We start from the raw sequence: 19,724 nt of genomic DNA, 5'->3' as shown, positions 1-19,724 counted from the left end.
ATACTGTACACACTGTCAGTTGTATTTTGACTCACAGTGTCCAGAGTGTAGCAATCATGATTTGTTGTGATTCATCTACATGCTTAACATAATATATTTTTTGTTTTTATAAAATTACTTGTACTTTAAACTTAAAGTTTAATCTCATTCTAATACTCCTTGTTAGTAGTGGCATGAAATGTAAAATAGATGATTTTTTTTCCTTTGCTTTATCTGGTTCTCATCAAATACTAAATTTCTTTCTGTGTTTCCAACGTGTAATAACAAATGCAAGTATGGATCTTTTCAGTTCAAGTTTATGAATTTTTGATGCACTCATTTGTGATTTCTAAAAATACACTAAAATGAAAGCTGCTAGATGGGCAATTCTGGAACTTTGCAGTAGCCACCTGCAAGAAAGACAAATAGGTCTAAGAATTGTAAAGGCTCACTCAGGCTTAACACAAAATACCAAAATAACAAGATGAGAAGCACTGAAAAGTCAGGAGCTGAGTGAGCTGGACACACTTCTCTGTGTGTGGAATGTGATCAACACCAAATATCCTGGAGCCCAGATCAGCATCTCAGCCCTAAGGTGCTATTCACACAGGTTTACTCCCTTATTGTCTCCTTAACTGTCAAGTCAGCCAGAGATCCCTTTGCCCTTCATCCTACTAGGAATGTTAAGCAGGCGTTCTTTATGTCATGTGCCTTTTCCAGTGATAATGACAGTACCTAGTTAGGTACCATAGAATCATTGGTATCACAACAAAGAAGAAATTTCTAGTTGTTCTTTTCAGTGCGTCTTAAGAAAAATTAAAAGTTACAGCAATATTAATCTGTGATGCAATAATGTTAATAAATTTGAGAGCTGAGAAGAGGTATTGATTACATGTATGAAAATACTATAGTCTTTTCCCTAAAGCTGTAATCACTTTTTATTCACAGAGATATTTGGTCTCTTGGCTGTGTACTTTATGAGCTATGTGCACTAAAGCATCCTGTAAGTACTGTAGAATCAGATCATTATCATATTATTAAAAAAGATAGTGGACAGCCTGGAAAAACTGTAGTAATAATGGTATTCAGTCAGCTGGTAGAATTATTTTCAGCTGATTTATTGATATTAAAGAATGACTGCTAGTGTTTAATTTTTCATATTGTGTCTGCTTTGTGCATACTAAAATACAATGTATTATGTTGAACTTCTACAACTTACATATATTTTTGTGTGTGTGTGTGTATACACGCATTGAACATAATATTTACTCTTTAATAAGTACTAAACTTTTTTAAAAAGGCAGATGAACAATGGAAAGAGTTAAAGCCAAACATTTTCCTAAAACATTTTCCTAAAGGTTTAATTTTATTTGGAAGCACATTCATGTTGGAAAATAACTGAGATAGCATCTTCAGGAAGCTGTATTGTTGTCGTCAGCCTGTGAGTATTATGTGAAGAAGGGAACCCAGCAGACTAATCCCGACAACAGGAAAAGGATCAGATTCCTGGGCCCAGCAGAAGTTGACCTTTTGCTGAGCTTGGATGCGGAAGAAGGCAGAGCAGCACTGATAGGGAGAGCAATTGTGCTGAGCTGAGAGCAAGGGGATACTGCTGAGGAAAATTCCAGATTTCACAAAGTGATAAAACATTAATATTACTTCTTATGAATATTAGCTGTTTTATTCTGTATTGCTGCCCTTTTTTTTTAATTTGAAGGCAGGGACTAGATGCTGATATAGACAGGAAATGCGAATGAAGCTAAGGCAAATTTTGGTTACAACACCTTCAAAATACTCAAGTAAATAAAATGGCAATTTTAGAAAGAAATTGCTTTCAGAATTAGTTTTGCCTGTCTAAGGCCCTTAAAGCTGTATTGATGCTGACCTGTTAAGAGATTTGCTGAACTGAGAGGGCTGAGTTACCTGAGTGGCATCAGTTGTTAAAAAAAGCAGATTGTACCTTAGTTTCTGAGAGGACACAGAATGCAGAGGCTAAGTTGTATTGAGTGATGTTTTGAAGTTGAACACCATGAAGATACTGTGTATGCAGGTTTCTGCTGAACAGCTTTTGGCAAAATAAATCATGTTTCATTCTGGAAAAATTGCTACCATATGACAGCAGAGTGTGAATTAAACTCTTCCGGGTACAAAAGCTTTCAGACCTGCTGAGTCATGCACCTGAAACATGGAGAACATAACCAGAAAATATGGTCAGGGATTTGGTTATATTAATTTTCCATAACAAACTATGGATAGCAAGAAAGGATTTGTGAAGAGATTGCATAGCACAGGGCTTCTGTCAGCCAGTACCTTTTTTCAAGTTGGAGTGTCTAGTCCATCATTTCCAACCAGCGGTACTTACTGTCCTCTTTTTACTGTTTTCATTGGTTAAGTTTGAAGGCAATAGTTTGCACCAGCTGGTGCTGAAGATCTGCAGAGGACATTTTCACCCTGTGTCTCCCAACTATTCGTATGATCTGAGGATATTAATTTCCCAGTTGTTTAATATATCTCCAAAAGATCGACCATCTGTCAACTCTATTCTAAGGAAGCCCTTCTTGCAGAACCTTGTTCTCAGGTATTTGCCCCCTGAGGTGAGTGCCTTTTACTGCTGCTTGCTGAGAGAAAAAATGTGTATCAAAGTAGTACAAACAGTTCTGTCAGATACCTTTTTGCTTATAGATAGCGCAGGAAGAACTCGCTGACACTGTGATACATAGAAAAAGGGCTTCAGCATCACAGACTGGAGCCAAGCTGATACAAGGTAATGATAATAGTATTATTTAACATTAGTTCTACACTAACATTTGTTAGTTATGATATACTTGACAGCTATAACTTTCTCCAGCAGTCTTTCAGGCACATTTGGACAAAAGAGTTTCACACAAAGTTGAAAATAAAAAGAGGAGAGAACTGCAGCAGCAGAAACATTCGCTCCAGACAATGCGTTGCTGTTCTGTTCAGGAAAAGGCAACTTTAAGACCTGCTTATTAGCCACATTCAGCTAGAAAAGCTGCCATAGGAAGGTGCTGAAATGTTAATCTTAATTCTTTTAAGAACAGAATTTACAAAACTGAGCGGCTTTGTTCTAGATGCAGTTTAGGTCTGTCACATGAATAAACATCCTTACTTCATTTTGCCGAGCTATGTGCAAAAATCTTGCAAAACTTGCTCCACTGTATTTTACAAAATAATAAAAATGTATTTTACAAAATATTAGAAATTAGATTAAATTGTGAGAGACAATGAACTCTATTTGGGTTAGTGCTCATTGATAGATCAGATAGTGTGTGCAGATTCTTAGAAGACACGGATGAGACTAAGTGGTATCTCTGTATGAATTGCTGAACATCTGATGTTTCTGACAGCATAACCTTTTCCTAATTTTGTATTCTTCAGTATATCGTAATTATTTATCAAATTGATCTTCGGAGGTATTAAAGTAGTTTAAACACATTTGTGAAAATAAACCTATGTGGTTACTTAACTATGCTGTGGACTTCCCCCCCCCCAAAGTTCTTCAGTAGTATGGGAACCTGTATTGTTTTGTAAATAACAAATTTCAATGTGATTTATCTGCCCTCAGGTCTAATGCAATTTGGACACCTAAGTCACTTAGGCAGTTTAAAAAATATCTATGGTCATATACTCATAATTTTCTTATATTTTTTCTTCTAGACATGATACTCTAACAGTCATTGCACAGGAAAAATTTAGAACTCCTTTAGAAACTATTTAATCCTAGCAAGGACTCTACTTTTCATTTTTGCAGATAAGGTCTTTGCAGAATACTGACTGACCAAACTGGAATGGTGTGTACTTTTATTCTCCTGCATGGGGAACTGATAAGCTAATTTTTTCCCTTTGCAGTCCACCCTTCCAATTTTCACAAGTACTACAACATTGTCTAGTGATTTGTAGAATACTGAGGACTAGGTTTAGAAAGGGAATGCCTTAGCAGATAGACACCTAGCCTCCAATGAAATCTGAGCCTAGGAATCAGGCCCCCTGTTTTCTGTTTCTTGGTACCAGCATCAAATCAGCATTCTAGTTTATAGAGGTCTCCCTTTTATTTAATGTGCTTCTTTGCAAAACTAATCAATAAGATCCACTTTATGTGAGTGTGTTAAATCATGATGTTTTCAAAAACGTATCATTCTAAGGATGAAAAGCAGAGTCCCTAGGAAGTGTAAAGTATGGTGGTGGTGGTGATGATGAAAGGACATAAGGAGTGTTTGTTAGCCCAGACTGTCAGTGTTAGCTGTATGCACCATTACTGTGGTTTGCAACTACATGATCATTAATCATGTAGAGGGCACAAAAGGTAACCTTTTAATCTTTTATTCTTAAAAAGCACATAAACTTCAAAGAAGGAGAGTCCAGGACCAAGTTCCTCCAGAATCTGGAATGGTGGTGCCTGTCAGACAGGAACTATTTCAAAGGAATGAATGGAAACCTCCTTCAAGAGAGCAACAGCCTATTTTTCAGGTACTGTGCATCCACATTCTCGTAATATTTAATCATCTTCAGAAGGCAAATTCCTGCTCTTAGAAAAGACCCTTTAAAAGGCTTCATTAAGATGTATTAAATTCAGCCTAATGCCTACACTAAGTCAGTGGAGACAGTTAAGCACTCCTGAATCCTCAGAAGAGGCGTTTTAGAAAGCGTAAGTGGGAAACACTGAATTTTGGCTGCTTCAGTATGGTCCTTTGTAACAAAAGGAGTCAGGCATGCTTTGCAAATACACTGATCCTCTTACCTCAACCCTTCTGAGACCCCATTTATGGGCAAAACCACTGGTACCCACTGCCCTTGTCTCAGATGCTATTACAACAAACTGGGATGAAACCCTACAGCAGAAAACCTCAGTTCTCTCTGTCCCTCACTTATTTTCCACCTCCTTCTTTCCTCAGGCTGGATATCAGCTGTATGCTGTTTTCAGCCTCTTACTTGGCATCACTTCATACCTTTATGCTTATCTTCAAGAGCATATAGTACTGTGTTGGATGCTGATGAACACAGGACAAAGCATATTTAGGATCTGGGAGCTCCCAGCAGTAATTGCACATTGCAGTTGCAGTGGATTAACTGATGGTGGAGTGTTGTGGGGTTCCCAGAACTGCAGCCCTCAAGCAGTCACTTGCACTACCTATGGATAATATTGGACCTATGCAGAATATAGGACTTAGTTTTCCTCATAGTTACCTTTGTGCATATCCAATGCAAATCCAGAGATGCTGGTTAAGTTTTCTTACACTGTGCACTGCTGTAATCAAACACAGAATTTTGTCCACAGTGTTTTTATCTACAATACATGCTCTAATATTAACACTTGGAAAGTTCCCACATTTCTTTCAGCACCCAAATGGAGCAGTTTGCACGGTTGCAGGGATACTTGCATAGTGTCATACTTTGAATGTGTTGCTTCAGGATTCACAGAATCAAGAATGGTTGAGGTTGGAAGGGACCTCTGGACGTCACCTTGTCCACACCCCTGCTCAAGCAGGGTCATCTAGTGCTGGTTGCCCAGGACCATGTCCAGACAGCTTTTGAATATCTCCAAAGATGGAGACTCCACAACCTCTCTGGGCATCCTGTGCCAGTGCTCGGCCCCCCTCACAGTGAAAAGTGTTTCCTGATGTTCAGAGGGACGCCCGCCGTGTTTCAGTTTGTGCCCATGGCCTCTGGTCCTGTCACTGGGCACCACTGGAAAGAGCCTGGCTCCGTCCTCTTTGCACCCGCCCTTCAGGTATCTATATACGTCGATAAGATTCTTCCTGAGCCTCCTCTAGGTTGCTCAGTCCCAGCTCTCTCAGCCTTTCCTCACATGAGAAGTGCTCAAGTTCCTTAATCACCATTGTAGCCTTTCGCTGGACTCTCCCCAGTATGTCCATGTCTCTCTTGTACTGGGGAGCCCAACACTGGACACGGCACTCCAGGTGTGGCCCCACCAGTGCTGAGCAGAGGGGAAGGATCACCTCCCTTGACCTGCTGGGAATACTTTGTCTAATGCAGCCCAGGATACCATTAGCCTTCTTTGCAGCAAAGGCACATTGTTGGCTCGTAGTCAACTTGGTGTCCACCAGGCCCCCCAGGTCCTTTTCTGCCAACCCGCTTTCCAGCTGGGTGAATCTCGGCATGTACTGGTGCGCAGTGCAGGACTTTGCACTTTCCCGTGTTGCACTCCATGAAGTTCCTGTCAGCCCATTTCTCCAGCTTGTTGAGGTCCCTCTGGATGGCAGCACAACCCTCTGGTGTATCAGCCACTCCTCCCAGTTTTGTCATCATAGAAGCTTATCAAGTTGGTCAAGCATGACTTAACCCTTGGTGAATCCAAGCTGACTACTCCTGATGATTTTCTTGTCCTTCATGTGCCTGGAAATAGTTTCCAGGATTAGTTGGTCCATCACCTTGCTAGGCATTAAGGTGAGGCTGACCAGCCTATAGTTCTGTGGGTCCTCCTTCCTGATAGGAGTGACATTTCTTTTCCTCCAGTCCTCAGGCACTTCTCCCAATCACCGCTCTGATCATTCAGAGATAATAGAGAATGGCTTTGCAATGACATCTGCCAGCTCCCTGAGTGTTCGTGGATGCATCCTATCAGGCCCCACGTTGGTCCAGTCTGTTTACGTATTCTCTAACCTGATCCATTTCCACCAAGGGTATATTTTCTTTGCTGCAGACTTTTCCCCTAGTTGCAGGGATTGGGATTCCATTCCTGAAGGCTGATCTTGCTAGTAAAGACTGAAGTGAAGATGGTGCTCAGTACCTCAGCCTTTTCCATGGCCTGTGTCAGCAGGGCACCTGCTTCATTGGTCACAGTTCTCAGTCCTTTTACATTTATTACATTACATTTACATTATTTGGCTTGATTTGTTCTTCTTATTGCTTGGAATTGCCATGCTTCTGGATACCACACTGCAAAACTTATTTCAGTGAGGGACAGGATGAACACATTTTGAAGTTACTTCTTCCTTGGGAACATTACTGTCAGTGGAAATTTTTCTTATATAGGTATGAATTTAAATTCTACTGTAGGTAGATGAGCCTGTTTTCAGTGTTTCTAAGAAGGAAAACAGGGAAGAAGAGTTAATGTATTTACCATCTGAGGAAGGGATACTTAGATGCTTTTTAATTTATGTAAGAAAATAAACCACATTCAGCATTTTTCTTATACACCATATAGTGGTTTTTAGCCTCCGACCTTGGAAAAGTTTGTGAATGTCTTGCCACACTTCTTTTAGATCATGCAGTGGCAGCTAGATGATCACCTTCTCTCCATTGTTCTTATAAGAAATGGAAAAGCCTGTCTTGTCACAAATTAGAAATACAGGGATGTTTCATCACAGTAAGGACTTTGAGAAATGAAAGGCAAGCTCCCACAGGCAGATAATCAAAGAGACGGTGACATGAAGTAGCACAGTGCTCTCCTGAAAGCAGCAGTCAATGTGTATGCTGCCCAAAACTACATCCCAGATTCCCCTTGCTCTCACATGTCAAAATAAGATTCTCCTGGAATGAATTCAGTGCTTTAAAGCTTCAGAACAATGAAGGGACTTGAGGGCAACGACGCTACAGGGTACAAAGCCCCATGCTGATTGACTCGTACAACGGTATGGGCTGCTGCTTAATGACAGGAGCTGATGGAACATGGGAAAAGGAAAAGAAAATGGTAAGGTGACATATGCCCTGAGAAATTAGGAAGTTTCTAGGTTACATGTGAAAGGATTTGGAAAACTTAGAGTAACTATATTGTAGACTATATTACTGTGCAACTCAGACTGGGGAGAAGGACAGGAAGCTGATTCAAACTTGTACTGATACAAGTGAGAACAGGTCAATTAACATATTTTATTATATTTTCAGCCACAGAGCTCCAGATTTAAGATGGCAGAAAGGCCGGAAAGTATTAGAGTACATGGCCATTACGGTCATTACTATGATAAGCTTGACAACTTGCAGAGGAGAGCTAATGCACATTATGACCTTTCTCACATCAGCCAGAGAGTTGAGGAATACTATAAATTAAAAGGACAAGTTGCACCTCCACCCCCACCACCCGACTGGTAAACTTTTCTCACTCTATTAGTAGTGAACTGTCATGCATGTTTTGAGTTATCAGTCTTCCTGAGTAGGTAACACTGGACGTGGCTCATTCAGTAGAATTCCTTCTTTGCTTGGTCTTTGATAATTTTTTTACATAAGTTTATTGCACAACAACATAATTCCTGTTCCTGTCTATCCAGAAGTTCCTTCTGAATGTGTTGTCCTGGTGTTTGAAATTTCATTGTGAAAATGTCTCCCAAATCTCAGCATTTTATTGGGTGAGAAGTAAAACACAGGCTTTTTGTAGACTTTCTGATTATATCAAGGCTAAACATTGTCTTTCCTTCCCACCAGGATGAGAACAATACAAAGACCAAAAGCAGTTCTCCACTTGAGGGAACAGAGTGGGAGGCAGGCTATGAAAATGTTTTTTTCCTGCAGGGCTTATATTTTGGTTTCAGATATAAAGACCCTTTCTCCAGCAGTTTGTTTACTTCAGAGCCTTTTTCTTACAAAATATAAGTACAGCCTTTTTATTACTTTAGACATTGCCAGTCTGTTCATGATTGGCCATTTTAGGTGTGGATGAGCTTTGAAAACCCTGAGAAAGGAAGGTAAAGAATTCTTAATACTGCCTACTTTGGGATCCTTCCTGACTGAATCATTAATTTTCATTCAGTAACGACAATGTTCAGAATATTTCAGTTAAGGATCATCAGGTTTAGAACATCTTGTCTGAGCTGAGTTTCCAGTGCCTTATTTAAGGACAAAGTCAATTCAGTTTGTCTCCCTGGAGGACAAGTGAATTCTGAAGGTAGGAAATTAAATAAATAGAAATCAGGGGACTTAAAAGTGACTGCTGGTATTTTATACCAGAAAAAGAGGTGAGTTTAGAAACCACAAAACTACGTAAATACAAAGATCGGCTGACAGATTTAGGCACAGAGGAGAAAGAAAAGTTGTTGATTATACAACCTCCATTCTGACAATTTTCACTCATTTTGAGGATCTGGAAAAACAACTTTATTTTCATTAACACTTTCATATACCATTTATCAAATAAAAGGTAGAGAAGGACTTTGCTGCACCCTTCAGAAGGCTAATGTAACTGAATCAATAGGAAGGGGAATGCCTGAAGTGGATATGTTTTATTTTTGTTATTTTACCATTGTTCCATATTTATACATATTTTATCCGTATTTATATATTCATGTTGTACAAAGAGAGCTCTGTTTGTCATATGTGACAGAACCTATAGAGAATGATTTGCACAGAAGATAGCAGAGTCTGAAATAAAATGTAGTATATGAACATCACTTTCTTGTTTCAGGCATGCAGAATATCTTCAAAGGCATTTTGAAGCCCAACAGTACAAGATTAAAGTGGAAAAACAGCTGGTAAGTAAACACTGAATCATAGAATAAAATCTGTAAAAAAAAAAAAAAAAAAAAAAAAAAAAAAAAAAAGAATGAAATTCCAAAAGATGAACTGTTGTCTTTCTAACAGCAGACTGTAACACTAACAGGTAGAAAGTTCTGCTCTAGTGAATTCGTTGATCTGCTCTGCAATGCTCGTCTTGAGGTTTTATTTTCTAATAAAAAACTGTAGCCATGTAAAATTCTACTATAACTTTCCTCCAAAAATACACACTTGCCCTACTGCACTCTTCAGTGGAATAGGGCGAGTGAATTGAGCGAGCACTGAAGGAAAGGATTCTAAATGAAAATTCCTTTGCTCTGGGATTTATTTGTGCATCCATAGGGACTGCGACCATCCTCTGCTGACACATATCATGACCAAATACAGCAGCAGAATATAAAGGAAGAGCATCTGAAAAAACACCAGCAGGACATGTCTAGAAAGAATGAAATGAAAGAACAGGTAAATGAAATATCTTCCTTAGCTGTAAAGCTGTCTTCTTACATTCCTTGACAGTAGTATTCTTTACATAAGAATTGATTCTTTTCCATTTGACCACTAGGAAAATATAAGCTGTTTTCCTCTGGTTCCATCTTACATAAACTGGTGAAGACTTGCATGAAAGCTGATGTCTGTAATCATTTCAGAAACCATGGCCTTGATTTTGATTTCACTTCTACTGAGATTAGAGGAATTACATCACTGATCAAACTAATATTGGAGGACAACAGATCCTCACAGTTACAAATCAGAGAAAACAGTCATACATACATTATTCATGTATGTATATTCATTGTTCATAAGTCATGCTATGACACTGAGAATGTGATATAGTAGTATGTGATGCATACTACTTCCCTGGTATGTTATAACTTTTGGAGATTATTTTATACAGAAACAATATGCTTTTCTGGTTTTGCTTTTGGGTGACAGAGAAAACAAACTGATACTTCTTACTTACATGAACACATGCAACTGTGTTTAATCTTTCTATCTTTGATTTATAAAAAAAAGCCAGAATAAATATGAATATATTAACTTTACATAATGGTCAGACTTAGGAATAAGAACATACTTGTCATGTACAAGTTCAGAGACTGTTGCTGTTCAGTTCCGTAAAATCTGTACTAAATATGCCAAAAAATGAAATTTTACAGACTTGTCCATTTGTAACATGGGGAAATTGGGATAGACTCTCATATAAACAGTAACAGAGACATCCTTAACACAAAAATTATCTTTTGGCCAAATTTGAAGTTTTTGCTCCAAAGCATAGGAATGTTGAAGCATCTCCAAGAAAAGATTACCAGATTTTGTTTGGTTTTGGGAAGCAGGTTGCGATACAATAAATATTATGTAATTTTTTGTCCTCCTAATTTCCAGTCCTCTATTTTTGGATTGCAACCCTAGCATCATTACTCAGACAGTCCTTAGGTTATTCTTGGAATTAGCTCTTTTAGATACAATTCTGCAGAAAAGCTAGCATGAAACAGTGTCATGGTTTTGGCTGGGATAGAGTTAATTTTCTTCCTAGTAGCTGGTACAGTGCTATGTGGATTTAGTGTGTGAATAATGTTGATAACACACTGATGTTTTTTAGTTGTTGCTAGAGTAGTGCTTATCTGAAGTTAAGGATTTTTCAGTTTCCCAGGCTCTGCCAGCAAGCAGGTGTACAAGAAGCTGGGAGGGAGCATGGCCAGGACAGCTGACCCGAACTAGCCAAAGGGATATTCCATACCATAGGACGTCATGGGCAGTATATAAACTGGGGGAGTTGGCCGGGAGGGGCGGATCGCTGCTTCGGCATGGGTCAGCAGGTGGTGAGCAATTGCACTGTGCATCACTTGTGTTTTCTTGGGTTTTATTTCTTTTTGTTATATTCCTTTTCATTACTATTACTATTATTATTGTTATTATTATATTTTCTTACTATTATCATTGCTATTATGTTTTATTTTGTTCTAGTTATTAAACTGTTCTTATCTCAACCCACAAGTTTTACCTTTTTCCGATTCTCCTCCCCATCCCACTGGAAGTGAGGAGGAGTGAGCGAGTGGCTACATGGTGCTTAGTGGCTGGCTGGGGTTAAACCACAACAAACAGTTTGGAAAACTTCAAAAAGGTTGAAGTCTGGAAGAGTTATAACTCCAAAATGTCCTCTAATAGGAAGTATCAAGCAATCTTTAAAACTGGCGGCAAAGGACACTGATCCGTTTTCCTTGATATCCATGGACTATTTTGTTTAGCTAGTGTTATTTCTGTATGTATTTCTAATACATATGTATTCTACCTTACTGTTCTTTAATAGGAGTACCTGAAACAATTGCAGAAAATTCGGGAAGAATACCACAGCGATATGAAAGCATTCAGATTTAGAGCAGGAGTACTCCAGGTAACAAAGCTCAAACATACACACAGTCATATTTCCTTTTTCTTTTTTAAGCTAATACACCTAAATAGAAATTGAAATGAATGTTTTATAAAAATGTTCCCTAGGAGAATAAAAAAATACAAGATAAAACGTATTTTGTGAGGCAAGGGAAAGCTGAGGACCAGTCTGAAACCAAGCATACAGCTGGAACACGAGAAGAATCACTTCAGGTATCAGTACTATCTCCTAGTCTAAACAGAACTTTTCATGCAAGTCCTGCATAGTTTTTGATTCACTCTTTGTGACAAATCTGAAAAATGGTGAAGCTTAAATCTCACCTGATGCTTACACCGTATGTGAAAGTCTCCCTAGGTTCCCTTCATGAATAGCCCGGAAAGTTTCTTTGGCCAAGTCCTGACTTATTTTAGTAATTCTTTTTCATCTGTAAATATTAGGATGTACTTTTATTTAATTTCATTTTGTGGTATGTTTCTTTTCCTTGCTTTCTGAGTGAAGTAAAGAAGCAGCTACTCACAGGGCAAATGTTTATGAGAATTCTGTGCAGAAGATACAGCAATTCATGACAGCCCAGAGTAGCACTGTGTGGGAAGTTAGAATCCAGTTTTATGTGGAGTCCTTACTTAAACAAAAATTTGGGAGAGGTGGGAGGAAGAGGCAGAGCCAAAGCTTTCCAGCTGCAGTACTCCTTCACTTCGTTCTCATCAAACACTACCAAAGCAGCTACTGGAATGGAGTTGCAGAATTGTTCCACTTTTACATTGCAATAATGGCATTGTGAGCACCAGATGAGGTTTCCAGACCACATGGAGTTCTGCATCAAGAAGTTCACTTTTCTTCAAGTGAAATGAATGAAAGCCTCAATTTATGAAAATTAGTCTCAGTGTGCAAATTCCCAGTCTATTCTGAAGGGAGAACAGCCCTGATCTCGCTACTAGGATTCTCCAGTCAGGATTTGCCTCCTGTGGTGTAGGACTTCCCTCACTGTTCAGTAGCAAGGGGCAGACTTCCACATAAACCGGGGACAGACATTGCTCCCTCTTGCAGCTGGAACTTGGGCCAAACCTGCCAATAGTAGTAGGATCCTCTTCAGTGATTTTCATGGACCCTGGATCTGGCTTTTACTAAAGTGAATTCACACATCACTTGATAGAATAGAGTAGGTTATAGACAGCCAGAGCCACGATAGGACAGAAATTATATTCCCAGTGATGTCATGGGAAATGCACGATAACGAAAAAGAAACACTAGATTTTGCACCTGCTTGATGTCACCTTAGTTCATGGGCAGTATCTGCTGAAGAAACTGCATAGGTATTTTAAAAAAGTAAAATCTGTGAATTGTTGTGGTTTCACCTGAGGTTGAGGACATGCCCTAATTGCAGCAGATAACTGAAGGAGCTGCATACAACTGTTTACTTTGCTTTTATCTGACAGGTTCTAACATAGGACATAGGAATATGAAAAGGAGTAATTAAATATTTTTAGGTGTTACCAGAAAGCAAGATACCGTGAAACATGGCTATACTTTCTACAGGCATACGTTTCCATTATAATCTTGATTTTCATCACTTCCAAAGCTTTCCAGAATGAAATCAGCCTGAGTCATCTTGCGTATGATCATCAAAAATAAAAGATGTATTATTTATTTCTTGACACAGTACTGTATCCTGCAAACATAGGTTTTTGAAAAATCAGAGGTTTGTACTTTATGCAAGGTTTTCTACTTTTGTTTTTGCCAGATAAGCCAGAATTATTATGTGTCTTAATATTAGAGTCTAAATAAGGCAACAAATGGAATATTCTTACAGATACATATACAAGGAAGTCAGTGACTACATTTACTACTTAAACAAGGTTTTTTTTACAGGGTATACACATATCCTGGTTCCAAAGAGTGTATTTTAAAGTTGGGGTTATTTTCTCCTTCCAGGACATGGAAGAAAACTTTAAACAAGTCAGACTCCAGGATAGGCAATACCAAAAAATCTTAGAAAAGAAACATAACACAAAGGTATCTGTCCTTATTGTTGTATTTTTTTCCGTTCTTACGTCTGTACATTTCAAATGGTTGTATTACCACCGTAGCTCTGGAAATCAAGTTATTTGAGAGTCAGTTAAGAGTGCTGGTCTACTGTTTGTTAAAAGTTTATATGAGAAGACAGAATCACTAAGAAAATAAATGAGCTTTTCTGATCACTTGAGGGAAACTCCCTTTAGATATTCCCATATAGTAATCAATCCCTACCTACTCATCTTTATATCAAACTGCATTAGTAGTGTATGGGAACTCATGTTTACTCAAAGATTAAGTAAGTGAAGTCAAGTCAGGCTGCTAATTTTTTAACACTTTGTTATAGAACACTATAGTGCTTTTTAAATTGTAGGAGGGGATGGGAATTGAATGAAAGTGCACATATCAGGAAGGTTTCTGACCATAAGATCATTGTGAAGTGGGCTAAAGGTCTTTTGTGAAATATTGCACAGAAGCAGTACAGTATTCAAATTTTAATACTGGCTGAGAACCAGCTGTAAGAACCAACTCTGTATTGCAAGGATTTGAATTAAATGATTATCAGACACCTTTCCTTAAAATCAAAAGTGGATGTAATAATTCGAAAATATCCATAAAACTATATTTATTGAAATCTATTTTTGTCCAATTTGTTCAACGCTGATCTTGTTAAATAGAAGAAAAATATTACTAAATAAAAGTTATTTTCAATAGAAGAATAATTTTCAAGTTTGTAGTTCCATAGAAACTGTGAACATTTAATTAAATGGTTTTATTTAATAAAATAAATTAATGAAGTGTGTGAATTTTCTTTAGGGAGGAATAAAGTTTGAAATTAATTTAGATGTATGTGTTCCTGAGGAAGACAGCATTCAAGAAGCAGAGGTATGTTGTAGGTATATTCAAAGCATTTACATTAGTAATCTGAAACCATGACAGTAGCTCCATGATGTAAGGTTTGTTTCCATTACCTCTACCTTTCTTATAATGAAGCTTCCTATTGAGGATCTGTTGACATACTGCATATATCTGACCTTCTTCAAGAGGATAATTGCTTAGAAGAAAATTGGGTGATATCTGGGTGTTGCAGTTTAACCCCAGCCAGCAACTCAGCCCCACGCAGTCACTCGGTCACTCCCCGCCGGTTGGGATGGGGAGAGAATCGGAAGGGTAAAAGCGAGAAAACTCGTGGGTTGAGATAAAGACAGTTTAAGAGGTAAAGCGAAAGCTGCGCACAAGCAAAACAAGGAATTCATTCACCAGTTCTCATGGGCAGGCAGGTGTTCAGCCATCTCCAGGAAAGCGGGGCTCCGTCATGCAGAACGGTGACTTGGGAAGATAAATGCCATCACGTTGAACGTCCACCCCTTCCTCCTTCTTCCCCCAGCTCTATATGCCCCATATCAGCTACTATGAAGAAAATTAACTCTGTCCCAACCAAAATCAGCACACTGGGCCAATCTTTCATATGGTAAAAGATGAAGTGCAGATATTTAAGTTTGTAAATTGGGCTCGAGGGGAAGAACTCCTCTCAAAATTGAGTTAGTCTGCAAATGCCAAATTTGATTTGTAAATTGTTTTAGTACGTTTCTGTTTCTTTTCACTAGTATTGTATCACAAAGCAAGAATAATATTGTGATGAACCAGCTGTTATTTAGAAAAAGTGGAAGTGAGACTACAGACAACATTATGTGATTTCATTTATTTAAAATGACATTTGCGGCTGATCAACATGTAATAGCTACCTATTACTATTTTTATTAGTGTATTTGATTTTTTTTTTAAATATTTGTAACAGCAACATCGAAAATACAATTTCTTTTGAGTATATAGATCCTTAATTTATGAAGCACTATTTTGTCATTCTGTTGTTTCACATCTCTGCAGACCCCCATGCAGCCTTCTGATAAACCAATCACAATGTGACTTTTGAGCTCTGCTGCTTCACCTTTTGTTACAGTTTTCCTGTGCATACCTGAGAATGTCTGGCAAACACAGTAACATGAGAAGTGATCAGTTATTGTCCCGTATTTGTTTTCTCTTTCCAGAGTAACCTATTGTTTTTTCAGGTACTAGATAAACTCAGTGAGACTTTAAGTTTTGTGGATGGTGAGAATCCTAAGCAGAAATTGGTGGAAGTTTATGAAGATCATACAGACAGAGCTTTGGAAGAACTATCTGGATACCAAACAGGTATTTCTTGGGGAAATGCAATGCTGAGTATTAATCCTGAAAATTACATAGGAGTTAGGTAAATTCAGTAACTCCCGGCAAGTTTATAGCAAATTTATCTGATGAGCTCTCTCTTTCTATCACATAACATTATAATCACACTGAAATCTACTTAGAAAAAATGGAATAACTTTGCTTCCTTTTTCTTCCCCTTAGAGTCCAATGACATAGATAATATGAAAGAAAAGAGAAAACATTGGCAAGCTGGAGCCCCTCAGATGCTACTGAATTTTGTAGCTGATGCTGATGTCACACCTGTATGTCCTACTGTGGCTGAAAATGAACTTGGTAAGAAAGTTTTGGTTTTCAGTGAAAGTAGGGAGCTGCTAAAATTCAGTCAGACTACTTACAGACCTTTGCCAAAACAATTCCATACCAGAACGTTCACAGGATCTGGCAGGCTTTTAATTGCAGGGCTTCATAATAACTGAGGTTATTGTATGTGTTGAACCACAGAATGCAGTCGTTATTTCCCCTCTGTCTAATATTGCAATCATGCTGCGCTGCTCCTGCGTATTAAGAGGGCGGCATTTTATGACTCACTCGGTGGCCTGGGTAACAACGGCTGAAAACACCAGTCTGTGCAACTAATCAGCACCACTTTCTCAGGCCCCAAGCTGATGACAGACAAGAACTAGGGCGGTCTGTTGCCAACGCCATCCCAGAGCGTGGTGGAGTTCTGCTGTCCCACCCCCACACCAGTGTTGCTGGACAGTCCCAAGTGCAGGCTCACGCCGGGCTCGCGGTGGTGGGGCTGCTCCGTTTCAGAAGAGGCTCATCGCTGCGTTTCTTACAGTACCAGTCCGTGTACTGCCAGGCAGCCAGGTACCTCCAGTGACTGCTTGCTGCAAGCAAGGAGCACTTCCAGCATTCCAGCGTGCTCCCAACACCCCAGACACACAGAAATAACCTGGAGAGTTTGCATGGACAGTGAAGACAAAGCAGAATATTATTTATATGCCACTTCTTGTTCATTCTGCCTTAGATAAAAGAGCATAGGGCGCAAAAGAAACAGGAACTTCTTTGAAGCTTTTTCAGCCCCAAGAAGCCAACAAGTTTGCGAGCCAGAACTGCTCCATGAAGCTGCACCTGTCTGTTCCAGGCTTAATAAGCAGTTACTTGAGCATTACAATTGGTGATACAAATTTTTAGTGACAAATAGTCCAAACTATTTTTTCTCTGCAGTATAAATCAGATCAAGTATTTATAAAAAATTCAGGAGTATTCCACAAAGGAAAAAAAAAATACAGCTGACACTGAAACTGATTTGAACTCACTCACGCTGCAGCACACTTTCCTAAAGTAACAGACTGTTTTAAAAATGACATTTACTTTGCATCAAAGTTGTTACCTAAAAAGCCAGAGTATTTTCCACAGAAAGATGCTGTAAATGTAACCAGACATTGTGGTTCTACGCACAATTGCCAATCTACTGAACGTATAATTGGATGACAGGACTTTTAAGCCAGCTAAATTGCACATGCCAAGTTTCAACAATTTTAATGGATCATGAGAAATATCTTTCACTTGCAACTGTGCAGTCAGCACTCTCCTGTTAATTATGCCTTACTTACTTACACATTTTCTCATAGCATAACGAGCTCTTTTAAAACTGCCCCATCCAGAAGGCTAAACCACCTAAATGTACCAGCTAAATTCCATTCCTAAGACAAGCTTTATTGCTTACACATTAAAAAAAAACCAAACCAAACCCAAAATGAAATTCAGACCACTTTTCACTAATGTCAGCAGTTCATAGGGCTAAAGCAAGAGTAAGTCACACAGGGATTCTAGTTGCTGTTGCTTTCATCAGTTACATTTATTAAAATACGGCACTCTCTCAATACCCAGTTCTGCCCTGTTACGCAAGCTGACATTGTGGAGAACAGTGTTACCCAAACTGACAGATTTCTGTTGGATCACGTGCAAAGTTTAGTCTTTATTCTGAAACAACAACTCAGCGTTGTTCTCCCAGCTTCAGGTTAGGGTTGCCCTTCAGTCTTTGAAAGCAAGCCTTTTTAGGTAACCAGAGCTACATCCAAGTAGTAATTTTCACTCTTTCCCAAACAGTACTCCCCTAAGTTTTCCACTGAAAATCCAGATCCCTGTATTGGGAACTTAAACCTACTATCATCATATCACCTTTCTTACTTAACTTTTACAGTCCTTTGGTTATGGTCTGCAAACACACTAGGTTCCACTAAGTAGAAGTTACAAACCACTGACTAAAGCGTGTGATCAAGAACAACAGAAGCATGGTGTTTGCATTGTTGTAATTTGAATAGCAGCAAAAAAATCCAAGCATTTACTTACTTGCTATTACTTTACATACACTTTTATAGTTAGCTAATATACAAATAAAGAAATGTTTCTTTCCCTTCCAGAAGGGAGATTAACTATGTTGCCTCCAAAAGAAAACAATGCAGACGATTCAGAAACATACTCTGCTGTTGCTGTTACTGAAGGCAGACTTGAGCCAAGATCAGATGATGAAGACACGTAAGTCAAGCACATGAAAAACAATGCACACAACTGAACAGTTTCCATGAAATGGCAGGTTGTGTTACCTAAAGCTTTTCTTCTGTTCTTTTAAATTCATAAATGAAGAAAACTCACTTGTTTTACAGAGTCTGCTAATTTAACTTTTAATGCTCTAATTTGTCACATGCCTGTGCTATCATTAAAAATGTTATGCAGAAGTATTAACATAGCTTTGCAGCTCCTGTTCTCTTACTTTATAAACACAGGTAAACAATCTCACGGGGAAAGAAGAAACAGTTCGCATTATGTGTGTCACTTGTATATTCTTTATAAAGTGTTTAAAAAAACCCTCAAAGACCTTGAGAGGAGAAAGACTCCTTTGTAGATGTAGCAAAGATATATTTAATTGATATAATTATCTTGTTTCACTTTACAGAAATTTTGAAGATTCTGAAGATGAACTCAGACATGAGCTGGAGGGATGTCTGGAGAAAGTGGCAACTTCTCCAGCAGAGAGAACCATGGAGTCTCCCATCCTTTCAATAAATAAAGGACAAAGAGAGGAGGAAGAGAGTTTACCTCACAAACTACTTGGAAAATCTGATGATGATTTAGAAAATAACTGTGGGTCATTTAGTGCTGACACACATAATGAAAAAGGCAAGCAGGAAGCAAGAGCTACCTAAAACACCAGCACAGTTACTGTTTCAAAGCTTGAAATTTCAGCCACATCAGTAACAAAATTTAAGGCTAGCTAACATTAAATGCCAAGTAAATCAACTGCTTTTCAACAGTGCTAAACGCTCAATTAAAATTAACAGAAGGTTGTTATGATTTTGTTTAAAAGGAAAGAAATCAGGCTACTTTTCAGGTGTCTAAATGTTGAAAAATCCTCATCCAGACTGAAATGCACTTTTTATTATTCTAAACTACCTGGGCCATCTCTGACAACACTTGCTTGAGAAATTTCTGGTTGTATACTCTCTTTAACCATTTTTGTATCATGTAAGAAAGTCTTCTCGTCAGTATATTGTATTTGCCTAGATCAGTCGGCTCCTGGTTTTAAGCAGCTCTTCCAGCTTTTCATCTCTCCATACTGCCAATACAGCTTTAGAACCCAGTTGCATTTACACAGTACTGACCCTACAGTGTCACCAGCTGCTCA

The 19,724-nt window shown here is 38.5% G+C and overlaps 1 protein-coding gene across 1 annotated transcript in view; it reads left to right on the top strand.

Annotated features, from left to right (window-relative positions):
* NEK5 (NIMA related kinase 5) overlaps nucleotides 1-19,539 on the top strand; it is a 27,666-nt gene extending 8,127 nt beyond the window's left edge. The window contains exons 6-20 of the mRNA XM_069802799.1: nucleotides 928-982; nucleotides 2,373-2,573; nucleotides 2,662-2,743; nucleotides 4,334-4,467; nucleotides 7,846-8,045; nucleotides 9,356-9,422; nucleotides 9,787-9,906; nucleotides 11,753-11,836; nucleotides 11,941-12,045; nucleotides 13,766-13,846; nucleotides 14,663-14,731; nucleotides 15,916-16,039; nucleotides 16,235-16,366; nucleotides 18,463-18,577; nucleotides 18,996-19,539. Coding sequence (XP_069658900.1) covers nucleotides 928-982; nucleotides 2,373-2,573; nucleotides 2,662-2,743; nucleotides 4,334-4,467; nucleotides 7,846-8,045; nucleotides 9,356-9,422; nucleotides 9,787-9,906; nucleotides 11,753-11,836; nucleotides 11,941-12,045; nucleotides 13,766-13,846; nucleotides 14,663-14,731; nucleotides 15,916-16,039; nucleotides 16,235-16,366; nucleotides 18,463-18,577; nucleotides 18,996-19,245 — 1,819 coding nt within the window. The 3' untranslated portion in view covers nucleotides 19,246-19,539. The remainder of the gene's footprint in view (nucleotides 1-927; nucleotides 983-2,372; nucleotides 2,574-2,661; nucleotides 2,744-4,333; nucleotides 4,468-7,845; nucleotides 8,046-9,355; nucleotides 9,423-9,786; nucleotides 9,907-11,752; nucleotides 11,837-11,940; nucleotides 12,046-13,765; nucleotides 13,847-14,662; nucleotides 14,732-15,915; nucleotides 16,040-16,234; nucleotides 16,367-18,462; nucleotides 18,578-18,995) is intronic.
* The last annotated feature ends 185 nt before the right edge of the window (nucleotides 19,540-19,724 follow it).

This window comes from Haliaeetus albicilla, chromosome 15, assembly GCF_947461875.1.
Source record: "Haliaeetus albicilla chromosome 15, bHalAlb1.1, whole genome shotgun sequence".
Classification (NCBI taxonomy): domain Eukaryota; kingdom Metazoa; phylum Chordata; class Aves; order Accipitriformes; family Accipitridae; genus Haliaeetus; species Haliaeetus albicilla.
Note: the sequence above shows the minus strand (reverse complement) of the source record. Positions and strands in the feature narration are given on the sequence as shown.